At 36.2% G+C, this 27,962-nt stretch overlaps 6 protein-coding genes across 14 annotated transcripts; 1 reads left to right on the top strand and 5 right to left on the bottom strand.

The window, feature by feature from the left end:
- The first annotated feature begins 1,386 nt into the window (after positions 1-1,386).
- Positions 1,387-2,113, top strand: LOC148698793 (ankyrin repeat-containing protein ITN1-like). The gene is made up of 2 exons (XM_088679041.1): positions 1,387-1,464; positions 1,631-2,113. The coding sequence occupies exons 1-2, from the start codon at positions 1,387-1,389 to the stop codon at positions 2,111-2,113; spliced, it is 561 nt and encodes a 186-aa protein (XP_088535167.1).
- Positions 2,114-2,391: 278 nt separating this feature from the next.
- On the bottom strand, positions 2,392-6,332 carry LOC137748784 (GCN5-related N-acetyltransferase 6, chloroplastic). 6 transcript variants are annotated; one of them, XM_068488964.2, is made up of 10 exons: positions 5,939-6,332; positions 4,728-4,939; positions 4,218-4,428; positions 4,054-4,106; positions 3,651-3,687; positions 3,501-3,566; positions 3,247-3,351; positions 2,987-3,140; positions 2,791-2,870; positions 2,392-2,687 (listed from the first exon to the last, which is right to left on the bottom strand). In XM_068488964.2, the coding sequence occupies exons 2-10, from the start codon at positions 4,820-4,822 to the stop codon at positions 2,622-2,624; spliced, it is 867 nt and encodes a 288-aa protein (XP_068345065.2). In that variant the 5' UTR covers positions 4,823-4,939; positions 5,939-6,332; the 3' UTR covers positions 2,392-2,621. The 6 variants fall into 6 exon arrangements, with proteins under 6 accessions (XP_068345065.2, XP_088544461.1, XP_088544464.1 ...); XM_088688335.1 differs by having other exon boundaries at positions 4,728-4,956; positions 5,939-6,198; XM_088688338.1 differs by having other exon boundaries at positions 4,728-4,952; positions 5,939-6,198.
- A 527-nt stretch (positions 6,333-6,859) lies between these two features.
- ORG4 (OBP3-responsive protein 4 (ORG4)) lies at positions 6,860-9,336 on the bottom strand. Of its 4 annotated transcripts, none has more exons than XM_068488728.2 (5): positions 9,005-9,336; positions 8,269-8,421; positions 7,842-8,020; positions 7,466-7,589; positions 6,860-7,161 (listed from the first exon to the last, which is right to left on the bottom strand). In XM_068488728.2, the coding sequence occupies exons 1-5, from the start codon at positions 9,134-9,136 to the stop codon at positions 7,093-7,095; spliced, it is 657 nt and encodes a 218-aa protein (XP_068344829.2). In that variant the 5' UTR covers positions 9,137-9,336; the 3' UTR covers positions 6,860-7,092. The 4 variants fall into 4 exon arrangements, with proteins under 4 accessions (XP_068344829.2, XP_068344831.2, XP_068344830.2 ...); XM_068488730.2 differs by having other exon boundaries at positions 6,860-7,158; XM_068488729.2 differs by having other exon boundaries at positions 7,842-8,017.
- A 2,412-nt stretch (positions 9,337-11,748) lies between these two features.
- On the bottom strand, positions 11,749-12,696 carry LOC137747728 (uncharacterized). Its single transcript, XM_068487885.2, has one exon. The coding sequence runs from the start codon at positions 12,694-12,696 to the stop codon at positions 11,749-11,751; it is 948 nt and encodes a 315-aa protein (XP_068343986.2).
- A 4,398-nt stretch (positions 12,697-17,094) lies between these two features.
- On the bottom strand, positions 17,095-19,677 carry LOC137748361 (uncharacterized). Its single transcript, XM_068488506.2, has 2 exons — positions 19,125-19,677; positions 17,095-17,767 (listed from the first exon to the last, which is right to left on the bottom strand). The coding sequence occupies exons 1-2, from the start codon at positions 19,421-19,423 to the stop codon at positions 17,320-17,322; spliced, it is 747 nt and encodes a 248-aa protein (XP_068344607.2). The 5' UTR covers positions 19,424-19,677; the 3' UTR covers positions 17,095-17,319.
- Positions 19,678-23,992: 4,315 nt separating this feature from the next.
- LOC137748326 (protein FIP1) lies at positions 23,993-27,311 on the bottom strand. The gene is made up of 13 exons (XM_068488466.2): positions 27,124-27,311; positions 26,813-27,009; positions 26,672-26,721; positions 26,334-26,400; positions 26,073-26,145; positions 25,780-25,835; positions 25,574-25,670; positions 25,284-25,368; positions 25,037-25,099; positions 24,814-24,873; positions 24,536-24,628; positions 24,368-24,430; positions 23,993-24,269 (listed from the first exon to the last, which is right to left on the bottom strand). The coding sequence occupies exons 1-13, from the start codon at positions 27,183-27,185 to the stop codon at positions 24,165-24,167; spliced, it is 1,071 nt and encodes a 356-aa protein (XP_068344567.2). The 5' UTR covers positions 27,186-27,311; the 3' UTR covers positions 23,993-24,164.
- Between the last annotated feature and the right edge of the window lie 651 nt (positions 27,312-27,962).

Raw genomic sequence — 27,962 nt, 5'->3', positions numbered from 1 at the left:
CTTTACCATAGGAGCTGGAGTTCCTTCCCATTAGAAACCACCAAGTCCTTAAGTTTAAGAAACACACAGTGGCAGAGACAATTTTTAAAGAACCAATAGAAATGTTTTAATATCTGCCCCGCTCTCTTTCCTTCCTTGGTATTCCCAACCAGGTCTTCCCTTCGATAGTGGTGAAGCCGCTGATATTTTGGGGAGCGATCATCATATGTGTTAGAATGAAGGCACCTATAATCTACTTCTGTCAAAGACTTCCTTGTGTAACTAATCAAGTTCTGCAATATTTTAGTTGTCGGATTAATATAATTGTTGATAATTGAATTATTACTGAAATATTGATTAGCGTGATTATTTATCATTGGTAATACATTATATTGTTTGAAAATTTGATCTAGGGTTTTTTTTTATTAACATCATACAATCTTACGAATGCATCCCATTTTTTTGAATTCTTGTTGAACTACCTCATTTACCCTTATTTAAATTTGAAAAAGAAAAAAAAAAAAAAAACAAACCCAGCACCCACAAATGCATCACATATTCCCTCCGCAACAGCCAAACAACATGCACCACCATTAACACAATTTCATTGATCTCAATAATTCAAATATTCAATTGTTACAAGAAGATGGTCTTGATAACTTTATTTACCCAGACATATGCCGACCTTATATTACAAAAGCATTTTCCATATGTTTTCCTGCCCATAGCCATCAAGTAGACATCCTTGAGTATGGCGTCTGAAATTGCAGTTTCTACAAACTGCTAAAGGCCTCGCAGAACGACAGGGAGGGAAGGGGGAGGGAAAGGTGAGGGAATGGAGTGCTTAGCATGGATCGATAAAGCGGCGGAGGGTGAAATGTTATTGTTGTTTTGAACAGATGGGGTGGCTTCAGTAGAAGTAGGGTTAAGTTAGAATTTAAAAGAACAATTTTAAGTATGGGATGTATTTATAAGATGATGGGATGCCAATAAAAAAATCGTTTGATCTACTTAGCATTCCTCGTTTGGAATATAAACTCCCTAGCAGGTCATTTGGTCATTCTTTCCCAACCACACGATTGAATCCTACGGTCACAAAAAATTCTATGTGAAGTCCCAGTGCACCTAAGAAAAATTGCATTACCTATTGATTCAATTCCTTCACCAATCCAACACAAACTAACAAAGAATATGGCAAAAGATAAAGAAAGAATAAAGAATTTTACTTTACTTTGTAAGACTGAATCTAAACTACGCATACAAGAAAAATAAAAAGGTCAAGTGAATATATGGTGCGGATTCACAATTTTGCAACATATAGCCAGACAATCTGACATGAAAACATTTTTTTGTATAACTAAAACTCACGCATACCATATGCATACGCTGTAGGCAGTCGAAAAGTTCATGTGCCCGGTCTTAAGGGAATGGAAAGCAGCCGTTGAAGTGTTTGTAGAGGAGCACAAAGGGCTGCGCGAAGAGGGAGTGGAGTTTTAATGAAAAGCCCATACTACTGTTCACTTTAACGAAAAACCACATTTGTATACTAAAAAGTCAATCCTGGTACTATTCACTTTACCCTTTATTTTGTCCTTATTATTAAAACTTAAAATTTTCAAGCCATTTTTATTAGTTTTCCTAAGAGGGAGAGAAATGGATGAATGATACATCAACCTCTTGCATGGTGGTGGCCATTCTAGTTGCCTCAGTGATGTTTTCTGCCGCCTTTACTGCGCCCGGAGGCAACCATACCGACAAAGGAACTCCAATATTTTTGTCCAAAACTACGTTCAAGGTGTTTGCTATTTCGGACGCACTGTCTCTATTTTCGTCTTTGACTTCAGTCCTGATATTCTTGTCACTGCTAACAACACGCTACGCTGAGAAAGACTTCTTGGAGGCCTTGCCGAAGAGGTTGATTTTGGGACTCGGATCTCTCTTCTTTTCGTTAGCCACCATGATGGTAGCGTTCGGAACAGCTCTTTCGATTGTGCTCACTCAGAGATTGGATTGGATTTATGTTCCAATTACTTTACTGGCTTGTTTTCCGGTGGCTATGTTCGTGTTCTTACAGCTTCCATTGTTTATCCAGATGATCCGATCAACTTATGGATCCGGCATCTTTTCCCCCTAAAACCCTAGCTTGTCTGGAAAATCTGGCAAATAATTGTATCAATTTATGTTGTACGTGTATCTTTCAAAAACCATAGATTAATGTCTCCTTAATCTCCTCGTAATCTCCTCGAATACTTAGACTGGTTCAGATAAACCTTCGAGGAGATTAAGGAGACCATCAATGGCATTCCCAAACAGTGAATTCTCACAATTTCTATGTAATATTAAATTTGTCGGAGAAGCTAGAACAACAATAATTTCTTGAAAGCAGATACGAGAGAGAGAGAGAGAGAGAGAGAGAGTGAATATCGTGTTTCATTGACAATATTTGTTGAACAAGGAACTACAATCTATACCAAGAACCTTGCGGGGTCCCTTTTGACACCAGGACTTTGCGCGGGAAGTGAAATTTCGGATTTTGACCTAACTTCACGTAACCTGTACACACATTTGTATTCTTCTACTGTAATTTTCTTTTAACTCCTAAAGAATGAAATACAATTCATGAACTTCTGTTGAATCGGCTTTCAGGTCTTGAAACAAAGCAAGTAAGTCTGCTCCTCTGACAATTGAGAGTTCGCCATTTCGATGATCTGACAATAACAAATATCTGCATCATTCCTCCTTGTTCTAAATATAAAAACTAGAGATCATATGCTATAACTGCGAACTACAAATGCACAACCAAGATAATACCTCAAAGCCCATCTTTCGGTACAGTTCCTGGGCGGGTTTGTTCTTTCTATCCACATGCACATATATCTGTTCCACATTAGCTACATTTAAACAGAAAAAGAAAGGGAATGAGAAGACTCAGAAGAGGAATTCAAGTGCGCCATAGTCAGACATTTCTATAATCCCAGAGAACAGTTCATGCAGTATTTCATCTTACCATTTAACATTGCGGATCTAATAGCAAACTGTAGCATATTGCTTGCAATACCCTGTCGTCGTGCTGCTTTGGCCACACATAAGTTTGAAATATAACCATATTTACTTGATTGTGTCCTGTTGGTACTGCAAAAGAGAGGAGCTTTTACCCGTTCCTGCAACAGAATTAATCTCATGGTCAGTTCAGCAAAGCCAATAACTGGATAGACCGGTAGATACAAATGCAGTAGGGTCTTTAGTTTTTAAACAAGATGTTTGTACCCCTGGAAAGGTCTCTCCATCCAACAAGTACCGAATGCTCAAATCAAGTGTTCCAACCACACTTTTCACAACAGTGCGTTTCACATTCTTTGTGTCCTTCTTCACCTGACAAATTCGAAAGCAAACAGTCACCATCAATGGTATATTTTTATAGACTGGGAACTTTAGCTAAATATAACATGCCCTAATGCAAAAAAGGGTTTTCTGAGTTCAAAATAACAAACCAGAAACACGCTCATTCAAATATGTCATACCGTAACAATGCATGTGCATATCTGCCCATTCTGCCCCTTTGCCCGTCCTTTTATAGCAGTGAATGCCTAAAAAGATTAAAAGTATAATTCAGAATTTTATTTGAGACATTCCATTTACACAGAATGGAAATGCAAATGAATCTTCCCTACCCGATCTGTAAATTTCCTTTTGTTACTTTCAGCAAATCTGTGTCAATCAAGCGTAGCTAGAATCAGCAGTGTCCAACCCTCCATTTGATTGATTAAAAAAAAAAAAAAAACAACTTAACAGACGCTTGATTCAGAACTAGAAGTTCTGAACCTTTCCTTATTCCCTTGTTTTATCTATCACCTTGATTGCCAGCTTTTGTTAAAAGGGCAGGACTATTCCTCTGCATGTATGCTCTATATGATGACTTCAGATGGTCTAGACCATTTAGTCGGCCTACCTATGATAGGAACTTTATGTTCCCCATTTATTTAGAGTAGTTCGATTAACAAAGACCAAAGGCAAAGAGACAGAGTCAGACAGACAGAGGGAAGTCTGAAAGTAATAAAGAACAACAGTACACACCGGTCATTTTTTCGCTCCTCCCAGTGACTTTCTGCACGTAGCCATGCTGCTGTCTGCCACAAACCCAAAAGCACCAAAAAACCAAATATTATTCGTGGGCACAAATAACTTACACTTAGAAATTTCGTGGCCAAGATGTGATCATCTAGAGAGTGATCACTTACCCAGTATTCTTCATCCAGTGTGGCCTGTCGTGCAACAAATTGTCCAAATTCAAACTTTTGCTCTTGATCTAAATCTTCATCTGATGGCTGCAGCCGGTCAAATTGCAGATCAGGATGCTTTGATGGTTCACAGTGAGGAATAGTTTGTGTTGGAAGCTCTACTGAAAGTTCTTCCATCTTCCTTGGATGAGAGGAATTTGAATCCCTTTTCCTGTTCATTTGGTAATGAAATAAGATAATGAAAGATATGTACCGCTGCTAATATACTAAATTTCAACTAACTATAACTTATGAGGAGAGGCCTTTACTTGAATTAGAGTACTGCATAAGAAACAAAACTAACTGGCTAGATCAAATAAAACTAAAGAATTTCCATATAGGACATCAGCACACAAAAAGAGAAAACCATCACGAATACAGTACAGTAAGAATTTAAGAATACAAATTACAACAGAAAGTAAATGAACTAACCCAATATCAATCGAAATATAAATTGTAACTCACACGTACCAAGTGGCATTGATCCTGAGAAACTTTTGATGACTTCTGCATTTGACATGGGAAAATCTCAACAGCACAGGCTTGTCAATTGAAATCGTCAACATCAGAACAGTTCTTCCTCTGGAATTGACTTTCACAGAGAGAGATGCTTCTTAGAGAAATGCCTTATGTCACAAAGTTGGTGACAATCATTCCCGGCATGTGAAACGCTTGTTTGATCCCTGCTGGATGTGGCTGTCTATTAGAATAAAAGCAAATAATTTCAAGAAACACGACTGCGGATATAACACCAGTTATAACTACCTAGCTGTCAAGCCCGGGGCAGTAAATAGTGGATAAGACAAAGATGACACCATGTAGGCTTGAGTCTGTTGATTTATTAATGAAAAAGAACAATCTATCAAAAAGTGCCTAAACAACGTTAGTTAAAATACCATTCTTGTGACTTCACCGGTACACAATTATTACCACATCATACGGGACCACGAAATCTGGATTCCCATGATGATTTTGGGCCGAGATAGAGTTTGGATTCTAGACCTCCAGCACTGAAGAGGAACCCAAACTCAAAAGTGGTCCTTAAAAAAACGGCCATAAGCGGTTTAGCTTCATTGCGTTACTCGGAAGGAGAGTGACTATCTATCTGGTGAAGGAAACAAGAAGTGGGTATGCAGCAAATACAAAGGTTGGTGGACAAAAGCAGGGGCAGCTCTAAATGTTTACAACAAGTTGATATCATTGAAACCTCATTCTTCTATTCTTTTTTATTTCAATTTTTTCTATTAATACCAATTATTTCCTAAAATAAACAAAAACAAAAATGGTAATCAAAATCTTGGCCAAAGATTTTGTTGAGATTAGTTAGTGGATAATTAGCATAACATCCTCTTAATGGTGGGACTCAGAAAATATTAGCATAACATGCTCTTAATGGTGGATAATTAGCATAATAATTACTGAGGACCACTCAGAAAATATTATCCAAAAAAATAATTTACCAAATTTGGGGGCTTGAAACAGTCGCCATTGTCGTTGGGGAAAGAGGGAAACAGTCGCCTTGTCGACTGAGTCGACTCGGAGGAGTTATTCCCAACCTACTCCCTTACAGTTAAACGCCAGAATTTCGACGGAATCAAGAAAGCCAAGGGTTTCGCGCCATTGAAACGCACAAACTCGCATGCAATTTCAAAGTAAAGAAGAACAAGAAAAAGAAAGCTTACTCAATTTCTTGGTGGCAAAGAATCAAAGCTTCGCGTCGTTGGCGATGGACTTGTACGGCGAATACATGCAAAAGCGCGGGCTTTTTGGCTCGTCTGCGGTTGAAATGGATTGATACTTTGGGGCGGAGGTCACGGTGGTTTGCGGTGGCGCTGTGGGCAACGGTTACGGCGCGCTTGGATTTTGGGGGGGCGAAAAAGTGGAAAGCATTTTGCTTTGAAGGCGCGCACAGCGATCAGTCGATGACCGAATTACAAGGCGAAGGCGCTTTGATGTCGTATAACTGCGGGACCTTTGATGATTAAGAACAACATGAGCCGTTGGATCATTTTATGAGTAGTTGGCGTTTTCGTTTTCCCTTTCATTTTGCGCGGTTCGGTCTAACTGACACTGAACGTTCTTTTTTGCAAACATTTTCCTTCTTCCTTTGTTGAAAATTGTAATTTTCTAATTATTTCTTTTTAAATCCTTTCGTTTTATTTTACTCCAGAGAGAGCGCTTTTACGACTCAAAAATTACTGTTAGATTTTTCATAAATAGTTCAAAACATGTTGTTAGAGCAGTATTTAAAATATCGATAGAGGTGGAATTAGCAATATGCAAATTTATGAAAATATCAATGAATGTATATTGATATCGACAATGGTTGCTTTTCAAGAATTTATGGAAATTTGCAATCGTTAGGTATATCAACTCATCCAGATTTAGTTGAAATTAGAGAAAAAAATTCAAAAAGTTGACATCCTTAATGTGTTTTGACAAATTTTTTGTAATCAACCAGTAAATATTGGTCGATATTCATTGATTTTCCTATATCGCGCCAATACAAGGTGAAGTTCGCCGATACATAAACTACGGACGAAAACTTTGTTCTAATTCTCCATTTCAATGTAAAGGATCGGTAGCAGCACCCAGCAAGAAGATGGAGAACGAGGTGAACATTGCATTAGGTAGAAATTTAAACACCATTTACACGATGCCAAACAACAAAAGTAGATAAAACCGTGATCTGATTTGCAAGCATGCTCAGCTCAAGGACACAACAGCATGTACAATTACTTGTGTCAATCTGCAGCGTCCCCTTAATCCATCGATCCACACAGAAAGGCCATTGTGTGATGAAACATTAACAAACCCGTTTGCGCGAAAAGTCGCTTCATTTTAAGGGATCCGAAGGACTGGAATAAGAAATTACATCCGTTTCAGGTCTCTGCTGCTGTTCCTGCTGAAGAACAAAGCGACGTAATCACAAAGTCACAAAGTCATCTAATCTGTCCCCATCAAGGTGCAAATACCATTAGAGATTCTGAAAAATCTAAAACTACTACAAAAGGCAAGTTTGTGAATTCAGCAAGCACGGAATGAGGCACAAATTTTCACCTTAGATCAGCATGTTCTACAGACTCTAGGATGTGTGGAGTACGTGGGTGTCAACGCAGAAAATAAGAACAAAATGTATAACAGTAAAAGCTAGGAAATCGAGTACAGTTTCAAAAGCGAGTTTTCATGTGTAAATTCAACAGTCGTACCTTGTCTTTGGACTTGTATAAATTGTAGATATCAGTGTAGTTTACGATGGCCTCAACTCTATCTAGTGATGCTTGCAACTTTCCCGAGTTCATGTTGAACCACGGTTCACCAGTACCCAACGCCCTAATCAATTCAAGGTTTCGACCATGAGCCATAACTACTCACAATCAAATAAGCAGTTGAAACAGAAACAAGAACAAAACCGCATGTAATTTGAAGAAAAATAATCCGAAAACTAAAAAATAAGAGACAGTAAAACCTTAACAGATATGAAAAATAAATAATGATAAGGAGCTAACTTGAAGGCACACTACAAGAGATAGTACTTTGAATTATCTCTACTGCCATAAATGCATACAAGACTAAGGAACTTGCCCGGTGATTTCTGGAAGCACATAATCCGCCCTCCACCCAAAGCGCAAATCCACACCAGGGACCAAGCCAACCGATGTCTTATTCCTGATCCGAGATATGCCATCTCCACCAAAACAAGTAGTAAGTTTCCATTTCCACCCGGTTGCATTGATTTGAAAATTATGGCCTATGCCAACCTGCTTTTTCCAACATTTTGTAACGTTAATACTACGATACTTGAAGAAATATGAGCTCAGTCCAGGCAGGGGGGCACATCAGCAGAATATATGATTGTTCAAGCTAAAACATTATGAATTCCTAGTAAGTCTGGCATACGTTAATCCAAGTCTGCTTGAGATGGTGCAAAGGATCTGAAATTATACACTTCAATAGTGCAGGAAAGTGGAGCGGGGAGTTGAATAAAAAAGAAGATTGAAAAGCATCAAACCTGAAGATTTAGATATCCAGTTAGAGGAATCTTTTTTGAAAGAACACGAACATCCTGATGGATAGGCTCGTAGATGAACTTCCAAATCCGTTCAGGAGCCAACGGCTTCAATACAATCTTTCCTTGAAATTCATTGATTGGAGCATTATAGAACTGAACCAAATCGATGATCTCAACAAATCAAAATTCGGAAGCACTCAATACGGATTAATAAACTAACCTAAGACTCATAGAAGCTTATGTTCCACAATGTATACAGTAAACATAAACAACTGCAGCCAATCTTCATGAAAATTTGAACCAATATAAACACATAGAAATTCAGTATTCTCATCGATTGTTTAGGAACCGTTTGATAACCATTTCTCCGTCATCCCTCCCACCGCCCCCTCTCCACCCTTTTCATCCCTCTCTTCCCCCATCTACTTTCCTTTTATCTCTACCCAATAAACCGAAAGTAAAAAACTAAAACCGAAATAGTTATCAGACGGTCCTCAATGTTTACAAACACAAAGGATAACGAATCTCTCCAATTCCAAACAAAAATTCAATCCAAAAAACCAATCTTTACGAACAGGACACTTCAACTTGTGACTAGCATGGAATAACCCGAGTAATTCTTCATATTAACACAGAAAACAGAGGATTAAGCGTTGGATTATTAAAAAGTTCAAACCTTTTGAACTGGGAAGGTAAGAAAACAGTTAAAACTCTTGAAGAAATTGAAATTTCATACCTCCAGATTGAGGCCGACCCTTAAATCCTTCACTTCTTTCCGGAACTTGAAAAATAACTCCGACGGTATCAAATTTACACTGTAAAGTTCTTCGCACAAAGTTGGTTCTTCCCCACTCGAACCCCAATCCATTTTTTTGATGAATTCAGAGCCGTGAACTGTACGGACGAGGCTTTGGAGCAGTCGCTCTCTGCTTCTTCAGTGTGGGAGGAGATGAGAGGGAGAGGAGAGCAGGGAGGAGGTTGATGAAAATGCAGATGCGCCATTAAACTAGGAACGTTCTTTGGATAAGAGTGGAGGAAGGGAGGGTCCATTGGGCCATTGTCCACAAATCGTCAAATAAAAGATGGGATTCATTTTGATTAAAAGTTGCCACCAAAAGCGTCTACAATGTTTGGCCCACCAAACCTTCAAAGCTATTTTTTTATTCACAAACGATGTTGTACACAAAATTCATCTAAACTACAGGGAGAGTTATTCAAGCTTGGATATCGATGAGGAAGAACACTGCTTTAACCAATTTAGTTGAATGCAAGTCTACAGTGATATTCTAGTTTATATTAATAAAAAAAGAAATGCTTAAGGAGACTCTCAAGTGGAATTCTTCATGGACTCTCAGTCACCTCACAGTTTAACATTAAACCAACAAAATAAATAAGGGTATGATATCCACACACCCCATTTTACTTCTCACGCACCTTTTTAATTTTCGACCGTCGAATTGGATGAATTGAAGAATATCAACAGACATAAATTATCAAGGGGTGTGTGAGAAATAAAATGAGGTGTGTGAATAGCACACCCCAATAAATATTATGCAAAAAGTATGATGTGACAGAAAATCTATAGAGAATACCAATTTTGATAATCTCAATAGCATTTCTCTAATCAAAATTACAGAAAAAGTCAAACTCAAATGCATCAAGTTTACGATATCATAAATTCCGTATTTACAACAAAATTTGAGGACTTCAAGTTTGTCTAATGGCATGATGATGAAGGCACATGATCCAAGTAGTGGCTTGGGTGTGCTACCTCTTCATTAAGATCCTACCCAAAATTTCAAAATTATTATGAAGACATTACTAGTGATGAAGGATTAGCATTGTTTCATTCCAAGAGAAATACTAATGTAACTCTCTTACAGTGAGATTTTTTTATGGACTTTCTATTATCTTATGTTTTTAGTACAATGTTTTTTTAATATTGGCACGGAAATTAACGTTAACATGTAAGGTGACGAAGAGTTCATAGAAAATCTCCCTTTTAAGAGTCTCCTTAACATTTCTCTCATTCCAATTTGAAATTTTTGCTTAGACTATGACCTTCCAAGCTACAAAGTTAAATCAACCATTAAAAAGAATGACAAGTTAGCCTTGTTTTCTTAAATCTTAACTAGCATATGGGTACACACAAAGTGTGTGAGAAAATTTTTTATTTTTTATTTTTGAAATAGAAGGAGAGAGGAAGAGAGTGATAGAGAATGTGGGAGTGGGAAGTTTTTTTTTTTTTTTTTTTTTTTTTTTTTTTTATAATTAGAGATATGTTAGGATTATATATATGTGAGGCTTTGAAAAAAAAAAAACAAAATTTGGTTGTGTGAAATTACATTTTTGCCCCATAATTCTTATTCATGTTCTCTTTTAATTAGAGCGTTAAACTGGTAATTTCATAGGATTTTAGTTGACAATAAATATTTTATTAATTAGTAGAGATTACAAACTAAATTTGGTTACATCAACCATGATTGTGTTTCACTTTCTTAAATCTTACTTAATTTCTCTTGGTCTTTTCCCTCAAAGAAAATAAGTATTTTTATAGTCCTTTTTTTCCAAGGTAGTTTTTAGGGTTTTGCTTATTACACAAACGAGTTGTCCAAATATTTTCCTTTTATTTGGTTTGTTTGTACATTGATCACTTGTCACATTTTCGTGATAAAGTAAATTTGAAGACATTAATTTCTTCAACCTTTGACAATAGTTGGGTCGCATTTCTATCAATGAGATTATGATATCTACACTATAATTATGATATTTAAACGTTGAAAGCCTCTTCAAAAACAATCTTCTAACTTCGCCGTTCTTCATAATACAACAATGTAACACTTTATGTTCTTAACGTTATCCTTAATCATGTAATACAAACGCGTCTAGGTTAATACGTGCACCACGACAATGTAGCACTTTATGTTCTTGACATCGTCCAAATAATTAAACGCGTTTATACTCATGTAATACAAACTAGACACGCGGCACAGTCTGAATTAAAGATTAATTTGCACAGTCTCAAAATAATGATGCATATATTATGTTCCTATCAATTTTATCGGTTAACAACGTGGCTAAACCCCCAATTATATTCCTATCATTTGTTAAACGAAGATCTTCTTCAAATAATATCCTATGTAAGACGTATGCATATATTATGTTCCTATCAATTATCTTCACTCCATCTGTTATAATTTTTTATTCATCTTATATTGATTTAACTTTTATATTTTATCATTAAGGAAGTGATTTTACACCATTTTAGCTTTTCAGGCACTCATCTTCATTTATGATCATCAAAATTATAAATCAAACGAAATCAACAAATATATTAACATGAGTGTGTAAAGATCACTTTCCTTAATATTAATTGAAAAGAAAGAAAAAAAGACAATAAAGATTGCAAAATTAAAAGGCTACAAAGGTTGACACAGAGTTCCAAACTTTCATTTATTTCATCAAACTTTCACCATACAATTACAAAAGTCCACCACCTTCACCAACCCTTGCCCCAAAAGGAGCAATTGGTGGAAGCAACGATCGTGTCCTTCTCGGCTCATATCTCCTCACCCAAATGTGTTTTCCATTGATTGTAAACTTTGCCTTCCTCATCCCATTGAGTATGGCCTCGATCGTCGCCGGACTGTGGAAGACAATTTTCGCAAACAGTGACTGCTCGTGTGGCTGCACCTCCTGCATTTGCAGCGACTCGATTCTAGCCCCGAAAGTCATTGTGAAAAACTGCCTCACTTCCGATTCCTGCACCGGGTACCCTTTCGAGAACGTGACAAACATCGTCCTGTCGTGTGGTGGTGCCGCCTCGTTCCTCATCTGCAGAGGTTGCTGCTGCTGCAGATATGGCTGCTCATTAATTGAAAGAGAAAATGAGAATAAAGACGAAGACGATGGTTGTTGGGATGGTAACGAAGAAGATGATCGTTGTGATGGTAACACCACGTTGCGGTGATCCACAGAGTTCTGAGCGAAATTCCGCTCCATTGTCTTCTGCATGATGTCGTCGAAAGCCGGGAGGCAGACCTCGTTGACGGCCTTGGTGACGCCGCGAGCCGCTGCATCCCGGTTCTCGTGGAAAAACTGGACTGAGATTTCTTTCTCTAGAAAGCTTTGCATGAGTGGGATGTCCGTCTGCTCAGAGGAGAGAGAGAAATGGGTCCCGTTGATGAGGCCGAGACAGGTGATGGCCTCGTCAGCGAGCTCGTTGATCAAAATGTAGGGCAAAGAGAGCATCTTTTTCACCACATTCTTGAACCCATCTCTCTCCAGCCAGAGCCACAGGGCCAGAACCTGCATGGACTCCAGTGGGTCCCGGAAGAGCTTCAGCACCAGAATCGTGTACAGACTTCTGTCGACGTTGTGAAACTGTTTGAAGTTCTCCTCTGTGAAAAGCGAATAACTCGAAGCCATGTCTTTCCGCAGCTCCAAAACTTCAAAAGCTGCCACCTTTATGGTCGGAAAAACACAAAGGTTACTACAAAATACCCAGAAAAGAAAAATTAAAAAAGATAGAAACATAAAAGTGAAAAATCAGATGAAAAAAAAGAAACCCAGAAAGGAAAAATTGAAAAATACGAGATTTCCAAGATAAAAAGCGAACCTTCTGAAGCTGTTTTGTTCTTCTGCTGGGATGGGTTTTTTTTTTTTGTGTTTGTTTTCTCTCACAGCCGAAGGCACCCAGAAGATTGAAAGAGGAGTGAGACTGGCAGTCCAGAAATTCGAAACCGATGCTGAGGTGCTGACACAATGTTGGTGTTCTTATCAAAATTTCAGAGGATATTGTTTGTTTTAGAGATTACTTTTAAGCAAGAAATAATTAATGCAAAAACAAAAAATGTATGTTTGCTTCCAACTTGTTTTATGGAATTGTTGCCTGGTGTCATTAAATCTCTCTGCTTTTCCCCTCCTTCTGAGAAAATTGTATTTGCGTTATCAATCTTTTTTTTTTTTTTTTGTATATATATTTGTTCATCTGGAAATTTTGCGGATGTTTGGCCAGTCAATGGGTGGCTTTATCAGTAAGTAGGGTTTTTATCGTGGGTGCCTTATCTTGGAAAAAATAGGGTGTAATTGCTAGATTAAATCGTATAGAAAAGTAAGAAATGATTCATGCAATTATATATCAAGGTAATGCATACACATGAGTAATTAATGTTGAATGAACATGACGTAATGGATTAGAAAACCTGAAAATTGGGCAAGGCATATATGTCATTTAAGACAAGTTTACGCCTCACCTGAAAATTGATAACACTTTTCTCTCAAGATACAACGAACACGTCCGTGTAATAGTAGCACTTCAAATCACAGGACTCCAGTGAACCACAATTGTGTTGAAAACTCTCTGATATAGACTCAATGGGACATTTTAATATTTAGTGCATTATATTTATGATTATACGTATGATAAAAAAAATATAAAATGATTATGGGGGCTTCTCTATTTATAAAATTTGAGATACCTCTTTAGAAAACATGTGACTATTCAGAAAAAGTTAAAAATTGTAACTCTTCATTTGATTAGATACATTGTTCTACCAAAAGACACCACCTTCAATTTACATTTGATTAGTAAATTTAATATAATAATTGGCGGATTGCCTTGATTGCTGCAGCTTATTCTCTGTTTTCCGTAAAACGGCTCTGCATGAATCTCAACACTTAGCGACCAGTGTGTTTCATGCATTTTCTGCGTTTTCCTCTGCTGCAGAAGAAACGGCACAAGAATTAATTGAGAGATGTTAGTTGAAAATTGCTGAAATTTGTAGTGTTTAGAGTAAGTAATTGTTAAAAAATTGGGGTCTAATTGTTAAATTTAAAGAATATAATGCTAAACATTGGGCAGAAGAACCTGAAATTTGCCCTTCGAAGATGCCTCAAAGTTTGTGTTGGCAGATGCCTCTCCACGACGTCCTTTCTATACGAGGAAGTCGAACTCCAGTATTCCACAAAGAACAAGGAACCATAAAGTGTTTGATCACTCTCATAGACAGTAGAAAATTTCGAAGTGTGCTGGAAAATTTAGCAAGTTGGCAGTTTGATTTGTTTTATATGAGAAATTTTTCAGTGCTCTAAAAATACGATACTTTACACCGAGTGTTATAAAACAAGTTGACACTTGATGCATCGTGTTGTATTATTGGCAATGAAAAATCTCTTCTTTATATTAGGGCATTGTTTTCTAGTAGGATGAGGATTATGATTTCTCTCCTATTTTTTTGGGATTCAGAATTTGCTTTCCTATTTGTATTAGGCTTTTATACTAACTTAGCATGAGAAATTAAGTCTTGATGAGATGTAGTCTTCTCGTGGCGTGTTTACGAAATCGGAATGGAGGTAGAATAATAAGAATTAAATTCTTCCCCGAGTGATTTCTGCAATTACCAAATTTTGGTAATGAAAATATTAGTTGTCTCCACCCAAAATCAGTAACCAGCCTCCTAAGAGCAACTCCAAAAGAGATGTTAAAATTTTCACATAAGCTATAACAGTTAAAAAAAAAAAAAAAAAAAAAAAAAACAGCACTAATTGTTTCCAACCAAAATTTCAAATCTTATGTGGCATAACATGGAATGGTAGCAAAGGAGTTTGGTGTCAAACTTGACAGTAGCTTCAAATTGTTTTTTTACTAATTATTAAATGTCATTTTATTAATATTTTAATATCATTTATTACTTGATTGTTAAACATTCGAGTTACAAGGAAGTTGAGAAGGCGCGTACACAAAAACGCGCCGAAGCCGTGGAAGACGAAGACGAAGACAGCAGAAAATCTCGCAGGTGACTTCGTAAATGGCCGCAACAATAAGATAGCTTCGGAGAAGGGACTGTTAAGCACCTCTGCATACTGTCATTCTCTCTTATATCTTCTCTGCATACTCTCTTAATTACTCTTTTGCCCTCCCTCTTATTCTCTGAGAGCCATGATTCTTATCCAAAGTTGGAATCAGATTCTAGGGATTTGATCAACTGGGTAAGTGGAGGAACTTGTTTCCTAACATGGGTCGGGTTTAGTTTTGGTTGGTTGAAGCTGTATGAAGCAGATGAAGTTGGCGCATTTGGTTTGGAGCTAATGGAAAAAGGTCGAGTTTTTATTGGGTAATTGTGTGTGGAATTTGAAATAATACCAGAAGAAGTGGAAGGAGGAGGCAGAGAACTTGCCTAAGAAAATGAAATGAGATCTGGTACTGTAGATCGTGAGGAGTGAGAGAACTTGCCTAGACAGAAATTAAGAAGAAAAAAAAAAAAAAATGTAATAAAATAATAGTTTAATTTGACATATCGGGCTGAGATCAAAATATGAAAATATGTTAAAATGCCATATAAGCTGTCAAATTTAAATTTTAAGTTCAAAATTTGACATCTCCTTTTAATATGGTCTAATATTCCAAGAATCCAAGTGATTCCCCAGTTTAGGGATGTTGTTTATGTTTACTGATAGGATAAAGATTAGGATTCCTTTCCTATTTTGAACTATATATTACTTTCCAGTTTATATCACAATTAGGCCTTTAAAATTACAGCCCTTGTAACTCACTAAGAGAAATTAAGTCTTGACAAGATGTACTATTTTCGTTATATAGCCGTCTTGGCAAATTGTTATGGATAATACCTGCATCTCCGATAAGAGAATGAACAATATTTCCAATCCAAACACATTATACATTCTTTGCAAATAATGTATTTTCACTGTATAAATCTTGTAATCAGAACAATTCAATTTCTTAACATTCATTTAAAGATTGTTTGTATAAAAAAAATTATTCGAATCAGAGAATGTCTATACATTCAAGTATATGAAAGAAATTGACAATAAGTACTAAATAACATATTTATGATGAACTATTAATTTATATACATTTATTGACTCCATAAATATACAATATTCATAAATTGTGAAATATGTGTATTTTTCCTATGAGAAGATGCACGTATTGACCAATTTTTATTTTATTTTTCTTTATTTTATGTCAACAGAACTCGGAAGTTGCGATCAACTTTTCCTCTTTATTTTCACATCCCTTGATCTACCAGTATTAAATTGCACTATTTGATTATATTTCCACCGATGGAATTGAATTATTATTGAGAACTTTAATGAAAAATTTCTTGTACTATTTATTTTAATGAAAAATCACATTTTTATACTAAAAAGTCAATCATGGTACTATTCACTTTATCCTTTATTTTGTCCTTATCGTTAAAACTCAAAGTTTTTAAACATTTTTCATTAGTTTTCCTATTATTATTCCTATCATGAAATTCGTTCCCAATTTAGAGAGGAATACCCATTCAAAATGTCGTCGCCTTTCTGAATTCTAACTGTATTTTCCATCTCAGTGCATGTACACAAGCGACCTAACCTTTTGAGAACATTAATGAATTGTTACTCCACGATTTTTTCGGAATGTCAACAATATCTCTGAAGAACCAAGCCATTCTTCAAGCATTTCGTAACCAGGAAGATTATTTTCGAGTACCAATAACATTTCTGAAAACTATGTCGTTCTTCAAGCATTTCAAGCTGTATGTCGTTCCTCAAGCGTTTCGTAACTAGGATAATTATTTTCAAGTACCAATAACATCTCCGAAAACTATGTCGTTCTTCGAGCATTTCAAGCTGCAAGTGTCCAAGCATTCACTTACAGCGACCTTCCTCTGTCTCCGGGTGCCTAAGTATCAATTCACAAGCCTTTCCCAGGATAAGCACTGAACTGAACAACTGAATTGGATTGCGGCATATAAGGAAAAGATAAATCAACTTTGTCAACAAATTTTCTTGTCTATAAAAGATGGAAAACATTTCCAATTTGGGAAACAGAAACATAAAATTGATGCTTGTATGATACAAAGGTCCCATTATAGTCATCGCATAACAACTAAATCGTATACGTAGAGAATACACGGGCATGCGGATTCAACAACTACAGTGGAAAACCCCAAGAGAAAACGTAAAACATGACCAACATTCTTCCAGAATCGTGAAAACGAAACAGAAGCTAAAACGTCAATGTAGATTGTTGTCCTCCCCGCTTCAAACTCCCATGCCAGTTATGTCAGGTGTTTCTGCAGCGATGCACTGCAGATCAGAAAGAGAGAATGATCTCCAAGGAGAACTGCGTCGAGGAAGAGGTGGTGATGGTTCTTTATCAGGTGATCGTCTACCATGTGGTGGCAGAGGTGGAAGACAGGAAGAAGGTGATGGTGAAATTGAGTTGGATCCCTCCCCGTTGCTATAGCTAGGGGAGCGGCTCAAAGTCTCCCCAATAAGAAACGATGCTCGACTAGAGTTAGCAGCTGGTCTCTTTGATAAGTCATTGCAGTTTTTATCCTGAAAATAATTCTGGGCTAATACATTCTTGCGTTTCTTGGTATAACGATTTTTTGGCTTTGCAAGCTCCTTGACAGAAGAAACAGACGAGATGTCTGCTAGGCTTGTGAAGGACTTTGATTTACCGCTATAAAACTTGGATATACCTCTCCTGAAATGTTAGAGAAGACATCATAAATATATCACAAATCAAATGCATGAAAAACATAAGATAATATACGTAAGTACGGTTTTTGAGCTTGTAGATTGTACTTAATGATCTTAAAGATTCATCTAATCCAACCATAATGGCTAAATATTGCCACAAACAAAATTTGATTCTCGCATGACGCAAAACAACTAAGTCACAAAAACTTGCACAAGGCATGGAAGGAGTGTGAAGTGCCTTCCTTTCGAGGCTTTTGAACGATACTTTGAACCATTAAGACATTTTTATAACAATCGATCCCACCCCCTTGTTTGTTTCAACCTAATTCATTCAACCATTAAGACATTTTTTAACCATTAACTTATTAACTTCCTAATAAGACTGTCGAGAACTCAACTTTCCTCTTTCATCAAAGATTGAACATTAATTCAGGCTTGCGTGTCAATAAACTTCAAGAAAATAAAATAGATAACTACAAGCTTATTAGCTTACATGACAAAAACAGTATAAGAACTATACTATGATTGCATCGCCACCACACCACGACACTCTCAAAGTTTTCCTAAATGCTCTGCTGGTTGCTGAGAAGACCAGATAAGGTAGAAAAATAAATTTCAAACATGTTTCATCACGGAGGATCTTAAAGACCAAAAGGAAGAAAACAACGAAGTGAAAACAAACAAAAATCCGAATGAGAATTAGATATAGCCAACTGACTTCCTTTTTCAATAATCAAACAACAAGAGCATCCACAAAGCCTAAACATTTAATATTCTTTCATTTCCTCTAGTTTCACGAAACCATACAAGCATACAAAAAAATCCAAATTTCAGAGAAAGGAGTGAGCCTTTAATCTTAATTTCTTAGAACAACAGTTGGAAATCCACCCAGTTGTGATTAACGAATCATAACCACGTCATCGTCAGTAGTGTTCATTTTATTGCCATTCAATCTAAATAGCTTCTTTCCATTATTTCTTGTTTAGTTTGCATACTTTGTAGTTTCTGCAAATTACTGAATCATTAACTAACAAACCCACCTGCTAATAACTTTCAAGCTCTAATTTTTTTGCAGCAAAAAGCAATAATATGCTCAAAAAACAATCAAAGCATCAAACTTTATCCAAAATTACCATAACCCAACTTGCTAATTCCATAAAACTACAACACCAACCAATCAAAATCCAGATTATATCAAAACCCAATTTGCTAGTTCAGTAAAACCACAACACTAACCAACCAAAATCTAAATTAAATCAAAACCCACCTTTCTAATTCACTAAAACTACAACACAAATAAATCAAAATCCAGATCATTCAAATCAAAAGTTCAAAACCACTAAAGGTACCAAGTAACATACTTGACAGGCAAAACCTCCTCGAGCTGGTCCATGGTGTCCAACGGTCCTTTAAGCGAGCTCTGCACCTCAGCCTCACCGGATTCCTCCCCCTCCGACGACCCATCGGACGAGTCGCTGTTCCTTCCAACTGAAGACGACGAGCTGCTGCAAGAGTCCTCCTGGTCATGACGACGATCTTGAGCAAACCCTTTATTTTCCGACGAGTCGTGGATGGGGATGCAAGGCGCCCCGTGAATGAACCTCGGCCGTCGGATCATATCATTGCCGCCACCGCCGTTTCTCCGTAGAGCGATTGACATGATGGGGGCTGGTTCCGGGTTCAAAGTTGAGAGATTTTGGATAGAAGAAGAAAAGAGTGCGAATTTTGGATAGAATGAAAACAGCGAGAAAGGAAAGGACTGAGATTGGGATATTAATGGCTGGTGATCAGCACATGGGGTGGCGATGATTTCGCCATTTTCTTATGTATATATATACTCATAAATTAATCTCCATTATCCAAAAAATCAAAAGCTCATAAATTAATAATATGATCGGAGAAGTATACTACGTATTATTATTATATAAATAAAGTGAGTGAAAAATATATTCTGAAGTGAGTTATATCAACTACTTCATCCACATAATTTTTCATCTTGTGTTTGGATGTACATAAAATTTTCTTGATCAATTAGTCAGTCTACTTTGTCGAAAGAGTTTATGATTTCAATTTAACTCACATAACTTCAGAACAAAAATTATATATTTGCGGTGTTTTTTATATTACGGAATGATTTGATATAAAATGGTTAAATATATTTTCTGATACTACTAGAGTGATACTGATGGAAAATGATCCTCGCGGGATCCTTTTCTTGGAGATTTGGGGGATACGTGATCGCATATGTTCATCATATATAGTGAGGTCATATATCATTTGAAATTTAAAATTTAAAATTAAATATAAATAGTACCCAACGAAAACTGACGACACGATGTACGATGAACGGACATGATCACGAAATTCTTCGAATCTCCATAAACAACATTTTACACAAAGTTATCAAAGTGGTTATAAAATATTTGGATTTATAATAAATTTAAAACATGTGCATAATAAAAACACTTTTATCAAAAAATACTTACGAACATAAATGATTTACAATAAACTCGCAAACGAGAGTTTTAATTATAATTTTTAGTTAAGTACACATACAACGAGTATGATAAAAGTAAATATGCTATTATTTGAGTAGATGAATAATGATATATTTTTCAGTGTATCTGTAATAAGAAGTGGAAAATCACATACTATTATACATTAAAGAAAAAGAATTCTTCTAATTATATAATAAATAACATGTATTATTCTATTCCGTATTACGAACACATTGAAAAATCTATCGTAGATAATGAAGAAGGAAAAAAAAAAGAGAATAAAGAAGTGAGGGCGAACCTTATCATGATTTGAAACATGGCATAAAATACGGGAATATGGAAGTATAGGTTTGTGGGGAATAGTAAACTAAGTTATCTGATTACATACTTATTTATCCACTTTTTTAATCTATTTCTCAAATATATTTTTTGGGTGATTGGGGTGCTTTTGGGTGTGGTGGACTCATGGTATGCTTTGTTGGGTTACGAAAATGTACAAGGATTTGGTTTGACTCTTTGACTTATTGTGTGTGAATGTGACGCGTGGAACGGTGGATCCCAATGTGATTTTGACAAAAGCAATGCTACACTTAAATAAGAAAAATTGCAGACTTCAAGATCTTCCTTTGGCGTTAGTAATTTAATTGGGTATGAACCTTAATTTGATAGACAAATTTAATTTTGACTGCTAATTCGCATGAAAGCAAATAAGCGTTGCTAAATGAAATAATCAGATGAAATTCTTCTTTTAAACCACAAAAAAAGGATATTTTGAAAAGAACACAAAAAAAATCACCTAATGAACAACCATGGAGTACCAATGAAGATTGAAGACAAAAATACTTGAAGGGGAATGATGATTGGGGCTACGGGGCATGAGTCTGGAGATAGAAATCAATGGTGATTGTGGTGATTGTGGTATACGAGTAAATTCTATAAAATTTGATCATAATCATGGAAATCAACAGAAATCAATAAAAAAAACTGGCATGAAAAAGAAAAGGGAAGGAAGAAGAAGCATAATGGATAGGGGAAAGAATAAGGAAACTCATCGTATACTACAATCATCATTTAATTAACAATCTTTTTATTAATTATTGATTAACAGTTTGAAATTAAATGCTAATTAATTTATATGATGTGGTTATCCATATTAGATGCCACCTAAGATGATATACAATTGTGGTACAAAAATATGGTAAAAATAACATTATTATTTTGATAATCATGATTAGTGGAACCCTATAGTGGGTCACAGTTTTGGTTTCACACTCTAGCATAGTCTAGCATATTGGTTGATTTATATAATATCTACATTTCTTTTATAATTTTCTCTTATAGATGGACCCACTATAATATTTTTTTAAGTTTAAAGAAAATATATCTAGTACGTTTGAAAAACTCACGTATGCAGTCATCGTGACATTTCATACAATTAGTATAGTTATATGTGTAAGTTGTTTTTATTTGTATTTATAATTGGCATTGGACATCATAATAGTAGTGCGGGCATATCATATAAGTTGCTTACATATCTCAGTGACATGCAAAAGGGTAGTAATATTCATACACTCATTTTTATTTTTCACACTCCTCTTAATTTTTTGTCGTCGAATCGAATGAATTGAATAAAATCGGGATTGTTAGATGTAAAAATAGGTGTATAATTAGCACTATCCCATTCAAAAATCCCTTTCTTATCACATAAGTAAATCGTAAATCATGAATACCTACCGTAAAATATAAATTTGAATCATTGCAAACATAAAAGCGTCTAAGTTTAATGAATACGTGTAACTTACGAGTAATTGTATATATTTAGAACTTTAAGATTTTGCATGGATGAGAAAAGTGAGTCACTGCACCAAAATTGAAGTTAATGATCTAACTTTTTTGTGCAAACTTTTTCTTCTTTTGGCAAAAGCAAAGATGCACCAGAAATGAAGTTTGAACTTAAACCCATTATAGTAATGGATGCATCCACCACCAAGGGGAGAAATCAATCTTCAAATACTTTCTTTTATTTTTCTTTTTCAAAACAAACAGTGAGTGATTTGCCCACAATAGTCTACCTTTTAAAGTTTGAAAAAATTTACAGAAGTATTTTAGCTTCTCTCTGAACACTATCATATAATTCACTAGTGCCATAAATAAATTTCAAAATGTGTCGTGTCGTGTGAAACATGGATCTGAATGTTTGCATGACATGGGGGAAGTTGCCCCCTTTTTTTTTCTTGTAAAGTATAGGGGAAGCCCTGTATTGTATTGTATGTCTCCATTCAATGTGGAGAATTTAGAGGACGTAAGAGATGATGTTACGCCGACCGACTTGACTGCCTAGTTGAAAACAACATACAGAGATTTTGAAGAAGAATAACCAGAGGGACAAGGATTATTTGCCCTCCTACTTCTGGTGTCATTCTGTGCTCTTCTATTTTGTGTGGTTATAATTAAACCACGTTAATATTTTATATTGTTATTATTCATTTTTTGTCTTATTATCTCTATAAAAAAATAATATAAAATATTGACGTGACTTAATCGTGACCACACGAATAGAAGGACATGGAAAAACACTGGAAATGGAAGAGCAGACAATCCTTGTCCTAAGCAGAGCCTTGTTGTAGTAACGTGGGGCCCAACCACATGATCCTGATCTGTTGTGATCTTTGTCTCCTGGCCATTGATTTCTGCTTTGACCCAATTCAAGTCAAACAGCACTTAGCCCAACAAAGCCCATCGGACCAACTATATAAAAGCCCACCCAATTCAATGATACGAAAATGAAAATGAATAGTTGTGATTAAACATAGGGGTGTGATATCCACGTACATTTTTTTTCTCACACACCCTTTTAATTTTCAACATTCGGATATGATTAATTGAAGAAAATTAAAGGACAAAAATTAACAAGAGGTGTGCGAAAAGTAAAACAAAAGTGTGGATAGCACACCCCTAAAAATAAAATAAAAAATTGAATATTTTTTGAAATTAAAGTTAAAGGTAAAGTAAAACACTCATATCATTAGAGCCAACCCAAATTGATCACTAACTTCTGGTTTGGAAGATACTATTGACACTGCAAAAGGTTATTTTGATTTTATTTTATTTTTTAAATGGGACAACTAGTGGCAAACCACGGTTATCCACCATTTTCGAAGGCCGGGAAGACTCACGTAGACATTTTAGCCTCCTCCTGACCACAAATCTAACTTCTACACCAGCAATGAGTTTCGGGAGTATAATAATTACACCAACAGCGGGTTATTTTGACGATTTACAAATTGTATTTGTTTTCTAAATACAAAAAATTTAGAGAGTATAATAACTTTTAAGAACAATACTGACTACTCAAAGCATGAGCATGAGTTCTTACTCAAAACTATTCGTCACCAATTCATAGAACTTTGCGTTTATAATCTGAACATTCATATTACAAATCACTCTATAAAAATCAATTAAAATTAAGGTCATTTAGTCATCTAATCGTAAAAAAACAAATGAACGGAATTGATAAAAGCATTAAAAAGCTCCAATATATTTGCATCAATAGATTGACTAAACGATCTTACTTTTAATTCATTTTTTGTAGAGACGATCTTTACAACGTGAGTCATACTATAAACAGTTCTGATCATAAACACGAAGCTCTGTGATTCGAACTAGAAGAGTTTGGGTCGGAATTCCTACTTATCTTTTGAGTAGCAAGCATAGTTCTAACTTTAAACGAGTGTCAAAAGTCCGACAGACTTCCATTCGTTCAATTTTGAGTACTATAGGTAATGATAGATTTCTTTCTTCACGTCTATTGTTATGTACATGTGTAATGCTTCATGTCTATTTCTCCTCCTAGATTTTCTTTTCCAAACTAAAGTAAATGAAAGCAAGAGAATTACAGAAAAGCTACTTGCTTGGTTCAGCTGACGATTGTGATTGACTTCTGAGCGTCGGAATCTTCTTTTGGAGTTCAAGATTGGAGATCCGCTCCGCCTCCAGTGCTCGTTCAAGCTTTAATTTCAAAAAAAATTACAACATTTGTCACAAAAAATTCTCATGGGAAAGAAAATGATGCCCCAACTAGATCGACCAAGGTAGGACGACAATACCTTTGCTGCTCGTGTACTCCATTCTCCTAAAATGGCTCTCAACCTTTCGTTTTCCTCCACGTACTGTTCGAGTATTACAGTTGCGGAGGTTAGAAAATGGGAAAAGAGAAGAAACGAAAAAAATAGATAGGGATTCGAGTCCATAGCGACCATAATGCAGTAGGAAACCTGATTGTTGGTGGTCCGGACTTGCTGGATTTCGGAATCCCTCTCAGCTATCAAAGACCGAGCAAGCCTGAGCTCAGACTGCAATTGATTCATCTGCAATGTAAACACATCTCTCAGACTCCCAGTCACCTTCTAATGTCAATTATGTGATGTAGAAGAGAACAGCAAATGAGACATTGAAAGGAACCGTGAATGAGGTAACTGCGTAACACTAAGAACACTCTAATTTTCATAATGAATCAAGAGCAAACCACTTGGTATTTCTAACCAGTCATTACCTCAGCGGAAAGCGTCCGTAATTCCTGATCACGAGCTGCCAACAGATGGGCAAGGTCCACCTGCAAAGACAGACATCGGTATTGTTCTGTCAATTTTTCATATAACAAAGAGCATGAAACAAGATCAGTGCTCAAATTACACTGGCAGTTGTATGCTCACATTTTCAAGAGCTTTGTATATCCTATAGAATACGAAAATAATAGTAAGTTAGTAACTAATTACCTGAGGTGTGCTCCCATCATTAGTCCTTTCGTATTTACTTAAGCACTCTTGTAACTGAAGGATCTGTAACAAACACATGTTTAGAATAAAATAAGACTGTTGATTTGAAGAACTTAATGTGCAGCATGGAACACCTAACTGTCCATATCACACTTCAGTACCCAAAATCATTAGTTGAAACCTCGAAGAAGCTGCATGTAATAACATTGAGTACAATAGTACAACCACCAATGTCAAGGTGAGATACCTCTTCACTCAAAAAATGAAGGTTTTCACGCTGATATTGCAACAAAGCCATTTGCTGATCAGAAAGTCGACCAGCATCATGATACCTGTCACAACACATAATGCGTGTTCTTACATTAGGATCCATGAAATATAGCAGTTTAGAGTAAACCAACTATGAGACATATCTTATGTTTTAAACTGTTAAAGTTCTTGCCGCAACTCCTGGTGATTGATCTCTCTTCAATTTCTGTATATAAAATCAGGAAGCAAGATCATGGGGTATTCCAGAAGAAAAAAATGTATGATTACCTCAAACCTTCTAAAGAACTCGAGGGTTGAAGAGGAGAATATAACGACTTTAAGACATCAGGCTGGGAGTTTAATGAGTTGTACTGGTGAATATAAGCTGCAAACGCCAAAATTAGCGATAGATGATACGTAAGTACTATAACTTTAAGAGTTCATGTTTATGTAGGTTTGTGCTAGACATGAAAATGATTCAGGACTAAGCTCACCAACATTGAGACTCATAAAAGATCCGGCACATATTGCTTCAATTACCATTATAGTCCTGCAGATTTTATGAGTAACAAATAGTCGGTCACAGATGAAAACTAGCTTTCACATTGAACTCATCCAACCAAAGTTTAGACAAGATCTTGAACTATCCCATATATTGATCACATTATCAATGTTGTTGAGACCACGAATCCGAAAAAGGGCAAAGAAACTATAAAGGAGACAACAGCTACAAATTCTGAATGAAGAAATGCTTATGCTTGGAATCATAGGTTGGTAATTCCTATACCTCAATATTGCTGGGAGAGTAAGGAAACTGATATGGGGTCTCCAGACCATAACAAGTAACAACGCAGCAGTTCCTAACATTCGACGAAGATATCAGAAACTGAATTGTGACAATAATGATGATAACAATATTCTTGAGGGAAAATATAATGGCGGACTCATAGGAAAGAAGTGTAGAGTCTTTGCAACGATAAAAAATGGAAGCCACCACATTTCAAACAAAAAGAAGAAAAACAGACAACTTAAATACAAATCCACACACCGTATGAAGTAACAGCAAAAGGTAGGCGAACAATATGCTTCAACTTCTGGCTGAAACTATAATAACCCTACAAAACAATGTGTATCTCGTCTTTCACAAATCAAGTAAGCAGTACTAAACAACACGATCTAGCATCCCGCTGAATCAAATACAAGTGGACAAGTATTTGATTCAGCGGGATGCAAATACAATTGGACAAGACTACAAAAGAACTGGACTTTAGTAGCCGTACCGATTTAATACCTACTCAATTCTGAGATGTTGGGGCAGATTAATCCACCAATATAACCAAAATTATCAGTTCAAAGGATTTATATCCGAGTAAACTAAAAGGTTACCTGTAAGCGAATTTTCTGAACCTGGGACACCAGATACTGCTGAAAAATGCCTGAAAAAAAAGTTGAAAGATTAAATTTTAATGCGAAAACACGAAAAGTCTCTAAATTTGAAGACTGCCCAGATAAAAAAATCACAGATACCTGTGACTACCAGAAGAAGGACGTTGCAGCTGCAGAGCAATTGGGGTATCAAATCGTCTATGGCCTGAAATATCCACGGAGCCGCGACGGCCACGGCAGCGTAACCGGCGAGTATGATTAAGTAGAAAACACTTCCGAAGAGGCTCCTCGACTTCCGGTGGCCAAACAGCGGAGCCTCGTGCATGATATCCAAAAACCTGAAAGGTGAAGCGCCGAAATCAACGGCGGGGATTTGGAATCGGGCGGCGGAAAACGATGGCATTGGCGAATTGTGTGCGGAAATTGGAGGGAGATTGAGGAGGAAGACTTACAGTGCGTTGTCCTCCGGCGATGTTGACGGCAGAGAACCTTGCCGTTCTCTCTTTGTTGACATTTTTAGACACGGATTTTCGGTTCTGTGTATTTGCGAACTGCGATCTCTGCTTTCAAGTTTCAGACTTTTGGAAGGAGGGTTCAGTCTCAGACTCGGAACTCCCCAGAGCTCTGTCAATCATTTTGTTTATTAATTAGATAAAATTGCACAGATGGCGCCTGAAGTTTTCTTCTTTTTTGTATCTATCCTTTAACAAACAAATATTTGCACTTTACGACCCCAAATTTGGGTTCTTTTGACAATATGAAATTTCAATCCAATTTTCATCCACAATTCCGTCAAATATGAGCTCGCGAGGACCCTTTTTCGGATGCATTCTTGTTAGTTCACAAGCCAAAGAACCCCTTCCTAGACTTATATTTGTGAGGTTTTATAGATGAGAAGTGAGATTGGCACTACTAATTTATCCACATTCATTTCTCTCATCGTTTTTTAGCTTTAGTACTTAATAAGTTGAAAGAGAATTAGAAAACAACACAAGATAAATGTATAATGAAAAAACGAGATCATAACACTAATTATTGTCAATTGGTTTTAAGTTTAGGAAATGAATTCTCTTCGGATTCCTTTCACTTGAGCTAACTGAGCCATAAATTCGGGCTCTTGAAATTTGATCCAACGACTAAAAACAGAGGGCTCCATTAAAGTTATAATAACTTTAACCGTTGAATCAAATTTTAATTACCCAAATTTATGGTTCAGTTGGCTCAGGTGAAAGAAATATGAAGAGTATCCTTTTCTTAAGTTCAGGCTATAAATGGTAAAATATTATGAGAA

Source organism: Pyrus communis, chromosome 2 (assembly GCF_041283825.1).
Source record: "Pyrus communis isolate YQ-2024b chromosome 2, ASM4128382v1, whole genome shotgun sequence".
NCBI classification, from domain to species: Eukaryota; Viridiplantae; Streptophyta; class Magnoliopsida; order Rosales; family Rosaceae; genus Pyrus; species Pyrus communis.
Note: the sequence above shows the minus strand (reverse complement) of the source record. Positions and strands in the feature narration are given on the sequence as shown.